Genomic DNA, 7,702 nt, shown 5'->3' with positions numbered 1-7,702 from the left:
TTATTAAAACTCGACAGCTCGCTCGATAGCTAACATGTGTCGAGGTTTAAAGAGCTGTTCCAGCCCCGTGGCTCGGTAGCTACTCGACAGCATCTTGATACCTCTATCTGTTGAGGTTTAAGAAAAATAGATTTTGAGTCCTGTTTTGATTCCAATCCGTGGATGTGTCTTTAGGCCTTCTTTTCTCCTAACCCTAGACATATAAAATGATTATTTTAAGAGCTGTAAAAGTGGACACAAGTTGCACAAGTATTGAGAAATCCTTGTTCAAGCAAGTTGTGGCTAGAGAAAAAGTTCTTACCCTAGTTCATCTATTGTGAAGAAGTTGCTGTGTAATATGCACTGTAGGATTTTGCAACCAAGCATCTTCTTGATCTTCATCGTGTGGATGAATTGAAGAACTTTGCAGCCAACAATCTTCTCTAGTTAGTGATTGAAGTTGCGTACTGGGATCTGCGCAATTGGTTAGTCACGTACCTGTGAGCCATGCATTGAAAATGAGAAATTGTCACTACAGAACAAGTCCAATTGGGTATTAGGGTAAGGGTTCAACTATAGGTTAGTAAGGTACTTTGGATTCCTTTACTTGTAACCGCTTGTTGTGATAATAGTGGAATTTCGGGAGTGGTGACCTTAAAATCACCCAGTGAGATTTTTGCCGTGTAGGTTTTCCCCATTCGTAAACAAATCATCATGTCATTTAATTTCCATTGCATACTTAGTTTAATTGTTGATTTGTTTGTACTACCACGCGCTTTGCATGTTAATTTGATTAATTAATAACTTAGCTAATTAATCAACTTAATTCATCACAAGGGGTCAATACGTTTTTGGCCTATCAGAGTGTAATTTCTCACAAATTTTAGTTCTTTAAATTAAAAACACAAACACCATAATATTTCTACAATACAATTTTGATAAGTAAATATGATCATACAATAAAATGTAAAAAGTTAATCCCTTTTAATTGTTTGATTAAATAGAATGATATGCAACATTATATACTCTAATTGCTCCAAATTTTGAGTGCTCACAATGAAAACGTCTCTACCCTGTACTTGTTAAAGATTAGTTTAGTCCATTAAAATCTAATACATTTTGGCTTCTTCCTCTCATTCACACTGAGGGTTGTTCATCAAGTGTGTCATTTTTTTCAACTTATTTAGGTTTTCTCATTGGATATATGCTAATGATTCTAAGTATTTTAGATATGTTGCTCTTTTGTTGTGTGGATCATCATTTGTTCAAGTTTTCCCACACAGGTTTCCACTGCTGCTTCGAAGGATAGATATTGGAATAGGGTGAAAGATGACATGGTGTAGCAAGTCCATTAGAAAATTTTCCTTTCAACTGAATATTTCAATTTCTTCCCACTTTACTAATTTTTATTTTAAAAAAAAAGAAAAGAAAAAAGACATCCACCATCCACTCTGTGACCACTTTGTGTTGCCACTCCAATCCCCTCAACCATCACCATTGAAACCCAAAATTACACATCAACGATGTAGGATGTGGCAACTTAAACTTCTTTAAAAACTAATATATTTGTGGAAAATTTTAAATGAACTCACTGTAAGGGTTGAATTACAGAGGAGACATTTGCTTCTTGATACACCTTGTTCTTTGTGCAATGCTATTGATGAAACCGTGCATCATCTATTCATGTTTTGTAGCCTGACTCGAGCTGTGTAGTTAGGACAGAGCTTACCAGAAGAATTGAGTCTTTAGAACTAAAGTCAATTATTAAAGCTGGTTGGAATGAGATTTGAGCATTCCTTACAACTGGTCAGATTTGTCTGTAAATCACAATTTACAGACAAAAACAGCATATGAAGCTGTTATGCTTATGGTAGTAAATGATGTTTAGTTTGATAAATAGCAGTAAACCCCTGCTGTACAAATTCACGGAGGTATGGGGATTAAGGCAAAATACAACCATTGACAGGAGCAAGTTTGAGGTGTTACACCAAACATGGCAAGGTAAAAAAATGGCAGGTTTTAATTTTGATAGAAGCTGGGGCACTAGTAAATCAAAGTGGAAGGGCTCTTGCTTTTTTTGTAAAGACTGACAACAGGATCTTAGCAGGCTTTTATAAATAATGACTTTTTCTAAAACTCAAAACTGTATTTCTTGCTTTGAGAGAAGCACTGTATTTGATGCATAATAAGTCAACAATGGTGATGATTCTTTTCAGTAAAAATGTAAAATGATGGTTTGTAACTTGTGCTCAGGAGGGTGAAAGAATGAATGGACCATAGAAGCTGTGTCTGCTGATCTAGAGTTGCTCATGAGATCCTTCACTGATTTTTGTATAACGAGGATTGATGCTAGATTTCTAAACGCCCTCTAATGCTTGTTCACGTAAAGTTAAACAACAACAACATCATCATCAACAACATGATGGTTTATTTAACAACTTGAGAAACCCTTTTTTTTTTCCTGAGAAATCTATTGACATAACCATATTACACAATTTCAGTTCCTCACTATTTTTTGGGGCCTTACACATTTCAAAGCACCCCATTGGAGATCTCACAATATCACAAATGCCCAACAGATAGCTTGGATGCTTAACCACAGCAAGAACCACATGCGGGTAAGGAACCTGGTGGTATAGAAATACATCTTTATTAGAAAAATGAGTGTGAAAAAAATGTTGAAAAAATAAAGTTGGATTCTCTTTTTTTAATAAGTGAGTTTTGGCTCCCAAGGGGAGATTCAAACTAGTGATCTCTTCTTCTTAAGACATGGTATCAAGACGATTGTGCTATCCCTTGATTTTTGTTTTTAAGTTAATAATCAAAATAGATAAGGTGGGCAAAATTAACTTACTATGGTCCCCTCGAACACTGTCAAGTCCACGAACATTGTCTAATCCACGGGGCGGCCCACGTGGACCACTGCCAGATGGTCCACCTCCTGGCCCCCCTGGGCCACCACCATCCCATTTCTTGCCACCACCAGAGCCTTTCCTGTAAGCATCTGACTTCTCCATCTGAGGCATGTAAGCATTAAGAACATAAATTTTTCTAATAGATTAAAGACCAATTTGATAATTCAAAGCTAGTACATATATCATAGTAGAGAAGACAAGGAAAGTCTAAGAATTACCGATAACATAGTCATAAAAAACACGCCGATGTAGTTAACAATGGCCCAGAAGAAGTCGGTGATTGTCCTGAGCTTCCAGATTGATCGCTTGGATTTCACAACACCTGAACAAGTGTGTGTGCCAAATCTTGGTTAAATCTTGCTCACGGTAATAATAAAGAGGAACGAATACATCTACAGTCTTTTCTTTTGGCCTCAACAGGAATTGAGTTTATATTATCAAAAATTAAACTAGAGCAAGACACGTCAAATTTGGTGACACCAGAGGCATATTCAACCCACAAACTATTCAATCAACCATGACACCAAATCACAAAAGCATCTTATAACAATATGCAACAAAAGTTGGTAATTTCAGTCTAACATTACATAGCAGAACACAATTTAGTGATTTCAGCATCCCAATGATCAACTTTTGTAACAGAATAGGTCAAACTGCCCATTGTGACAACATAAAGTAGAGCAGTGGTAGAGAGTTGCATTGGCAAAAGCACACTCAAAGTGCCAAGCCTTGAGCGCTTTTTGCACCTAAAGCAAAGTACCTTTGGAAAAGTACGCTTATTGCGCATTTTTAATACGTGCAAAAAAAGCAAGACTTTTTTATTTTTATTTTATTTATCTAATACCATTTGTATGGGCTCTTGATTTGTCATACAAAGACCAATCATATGGTGTGATACAATAGACAAGGCCACCCCTCAATCCTCATTACAAATTCTAGAAGACATTAAAAATATCTAAGGGACCACATAGAGTGGTTGACTGGGAGTGCTAGAGCTGCTGGAGTTGAAGAAGAAAGATTCAACATGAGATCAAGTTCTAGTTCGCAGCGTAATCTTATTCAAGGAGAGTGAGGCTATTATGATGATGAAGATTATGGTGACAATGAATTCGGTCTTAATACTTAATGAGGATGATGATTATATACTTTAGGTTTGCATTTCATAGCTTATGTTAGGCACAGAAGTCATAATTGCCATTCTAGTACTATTTGGTCTTTTACCTATTGGGCATTTTTTTTTTTTTTTAAATTCAACCTTGAACTTAATTTTGATGATGGCTGTATATATTTTGTAAAGTACAGGAAAACTATGTAAAATGTTGTTTTTAAACTTTATAACATTAGCTGTTCACCTGATTGTCAAATGGCATTTATCAAATAATATTACTACCTCCAACCCACATCGTTGGTTCAGTTTAGAAAATTCAACTTTTTTAAGAAAACATCATTTAATGAGTTGTCTTTAGGTTAAAAATGTATCAATTTTCAAAACTACCCTCATTAATTTAAATTTTAGCGAAAGAATGGATTGCTATTTTATATAAAGTAAAGGGTAAGTTTGAAAATTAATTTGTTGACTTTTCAAAGAAGACTGCATTTTGACACATCCCAAAATGGAATAAGGGAAACAATTTGAGATGGTTGGAGTAAAAATGAACTTCATCAAGGATCAATGACATAAAAAAAAAATGGATTCTAAAACACTTGGAGAGGAAAAACCAATCCATCTATATAATTTAATAAAAAAAAATACATCAATATCATTTTTTTAAAAATAGTTATTAAAAAAAAAAACCAAAACATCAATATCTCTATTCTAAAAATGGCATTAGTCTATGTCACATCACACTCACCACCTGCTTCACTCCATTCTGAAAGTATCAAAATATAGGCAACAATTAAAAGTTCTAATCAATCATCACAAGCATCCTTGAATCATTGTGCAACACAAACGATGAGATAGAAATATATTAAGATACTTAAGAGTTATGGATCACAAATTTAATTAGTTAAAAAGACATAGGAACAAGTTTGCGGACTAAATATACAAACATAATTTTGTTAACTACTATTTAGATTGGAAATTACACACAAAACAGGAAACAGAAGAACATATGCAGGAAGCTAGCTACAACTACTCAAACAACACAACTGAAACAAAGATGTTTACTTTTCTCAATTAGAAACATTGTTAAAAAGACTGGATCATTGGACCTTTTCTTTTTTCTTTTTTCTCAATTAGCAGACATTATTAAAGCTACTGGGTCATTGGTCCTTGTCCAAAACACCTTGAACTTTCAAGAATTCTCAAGAAGAAGATTTTAAGCTTAATTCTAGATAGAAAATTAAGAACTAAAGTAGTTTTGATATGAAAATTAAAATATAGGTCTTTCTTAACTAATGAATAGTATGTGTCATAGAGCGGGTGAATCAGTGTTTTTTACTGCATTGCGATGTTGCCAATGCTTTGTAGAGGAATGTGCTTCAGATTTTTGGGTTCCAATGGGTCATGCCTGAGTTGGTAATGAGCTTATTATTTTGTTGGAGGAATTGGTTTGGGAAGCATGGTTTGGATATTTGAAACTTAATTCCAGGCTACTTGATGGGATTGTTTGGAGAGAACAAAATTGTTCTTCATTTGAGAACACTGAAAGCTCCTTGGATCATTAAAAATATGTGCTTCAAAGCACTCTTTTTGATTGGTCAAGGAGCTGGGTTTCACTGATTTTACATCCACTATTGAGTTTTTAGCTTCTCTTAGACCTCCTATATGATTTTTTTTGTACTCTCAGTTCCTTTGTGTTCATCATCATGAACTCACAAAGATTCTATTTGATATGATTAGTGAAACTGCACCTATTACTTATCATTAAAAAAATTACTTAATAATCAGAATTAAGAACAAAGATACAAGCTGAGGCCAACAAAGGAACCAGCTCAATAAAGTTTGCAAATGTCAACAGTAAGGTTGAAGAAGAGAAAAATAATTGAAATTTAACTAAAAGAGATATTTCTCTTTCTCTAGTGCGTACAATGAAGGACTCTTGAGAAACACTCAGAAACTTCTATTGAAAATGATCAGTCACACGCATGAAAGAAGGAGACCCAGAAGGGGAAAAAGAGGGAGAGAGAAAGAGAGAGATGAAAAACAGAGAGAAATAAAATCAAATTCCACACGCCTCTCCAATACCCCCAACAAATAAATAGAAAGCCATGGCAAAAAAGAACCACCGTTGTTTTGTGAATGATCAGTTGGTCATTTCTGAACTCAGCTCAATTGCTCATATAGAGATGTTCCTAAACTAGATTCCAGGTCATTATAACTTAATTTAATCAATACAAGAGTTAACTAATACCTAATTTTCTGAGCTTGATTTTGGCTCAAATCAGCCCAAAATCAACCTGATTCATCAAATTTCCCATCTTTAAATCACAAAAATGCAAGAATATCATACGCGACGTGTCATCAACTAAATAAATCCTGGCAAGAGTTCTTCAAAATCAAGTTGCAGCTCATTTCATTGCATGCCAATTTATGTCAGTTCATCATCAAGCCCAGAAATAAAGATACCAAATAATCAAAATTATAAGAGTGAGGTTGGATTCTTTTTTTTTTTTTTTTAAATTCAATCTGTTATGCATAATTCTTGGGTTAGTGGTGAAAAAAATCATAAATTTATTTTCCGGTGTAGAAAAAATTTATTCAAAGAAAAACCATGTCAAAGTTAAGTTGGAAAATTTTCCCATGGATCCTGAGCTACAGATTAAAATTCAAAATCGTTGCATATCTGCAAAAGGGTCCTATCAAACTTTGTAATTAATTTTATATATATGTATGTGTGTGTGTGTGTGTGTTTAAAAATTACAAAAAACAAATCTGAGAACAGAGGAACAAAGACATTGCGCGATCCAAACGAGTCAATTCATCAAAAGGCATAATTATTCACAGCAAAACTGAATAATAAAAAGCCCTAATCTCAATATTTCAAACAAGTAAATTAACGACCAAAAAAGCAAATAATAGTTTCTCAAAGCAATCAGATTTATGAATTAAGCACGAATTAATCAAAGAAAAAGAGAGACAATGTGAACGAACCTCGTTCGATGTAAGCCATGAGAGAGGGAAATTCTAGAGCCTTCGCCAAAGTCCGAAAAAAGATGAATTTGATTTGTGAGAGAGAGAGTTGCGGTGCATATAAGGCGACCGACTCGAATTCGACGTTAGTCTTTATGATGACTAGTTTGGATTACGCCTTCTCTCGGTTTTAATTGGCTACTGCAAAAGTCCATTCTAATGCTGAAAGTCTACGTGTCATTTTTTAAGTGGCCTATTCAGACGTGCTTTTCGTGTTTTAACTACTGCACCACAGACCTTGGTGGGAAGAGGCGAAGAGCGCATTGCATATAATACTCTGCTATAGGAGGACTGGGTCTGGGAGGACTCTACAATATGAAGCACAGAAATCAAGCTATTCTTGCTAAACTATGCTGGAGGCTGGCCAGTGAACAGGAATCCCCTTGGGGGAGAATGTTGGCTACAAAATACCTCTCTCCGAGAAGTACAGCAAAAGAAGGGAGGAAGCTACCTTGCTCAAGTATTTGGACAGCTTTTACAAAGGGAGGCCTAATATATGTCAAAGGGTTTAAAATGGTCAGCGAAGAATGGTGAGTCAATCAAGGTATGGAGCCACGTGTTGTCTATTGGAATGATGACCTTGCTAGCCCCGAATTTGTACAGGGAGTTACATCCAAAACTCGACATTGGGCAGTATAGTCCAATGGTTTCCAACATACTTTTAAGCCTACAA

General features: G+C 35.0%; 1 protein-coding gene across 1 annotated transcript; it reads right to left on the bottom strand.

Annotated features, from left to right (window-relative positions):
- Positions 1 to 2,305: 2,305 nt before the first annotated feature.
- Positions 2,306 to 7,483, bottom strand: LOC142621324 (uncharacterized). The gene is made up of 4 exons (XM_075794642.1): positions 6,991 to 7,483; positions 3,113 to 3,216; positions 2,834 to 2,996; positions 2,306 to 2,606 (listed from the first exon to the last, which is right to left on the bottom strand). Exons 1-4 carry the CDS (start codon positions 7,007 to 7,009, stop codon positions 2,572 to 2,574), a joined length of 321 nt encoding a protein of 106 aa, XP_075650757.1. The 5' UTR covers positions 7,010 to 7,483; the 3' UTR covers positions 2,306 to 2,571.
- Positions 7,484 to 7,702: the final 219 nt, after the last annotated feature.

This window comes from Castanea sativa, chromosome 12, assembly GCF_040712315.1.
Source record: "Castanea sativa cultivar Marrone di Chiusa Pesio chromosome 12, ASM4071231v1".
Classification (NCBI taxonomy): Eukaryota; Viridiplantae; Streptophyta; class Magnoliopsida; order Fagales; family Fagaceae; genus Castanea; species Castanea sativa.
Note: the sequence above shows the minus strand (reverse complement) of the source record. Positions and strands in the feature narration are given on the sequence as shown.

Coding starts and splice junctions, on each gene's coding strand:
- LOC142621324 (XM_075794642.1), bottom strand. Junction 2,997..3,112: donor TTTTTATGACTATGTTATCG/GTAATTCTTAGA, acceptor TACATGCCTCAG/ATGGAGAAGTCAGATGCTTA. Junction 2,607..2,833: donor CAGTGTTCGAGGGGACCATA/GTAAGTTAATTT, acceptor CTATACCACCAG/GTTCCTTACCCGCATGTGGT.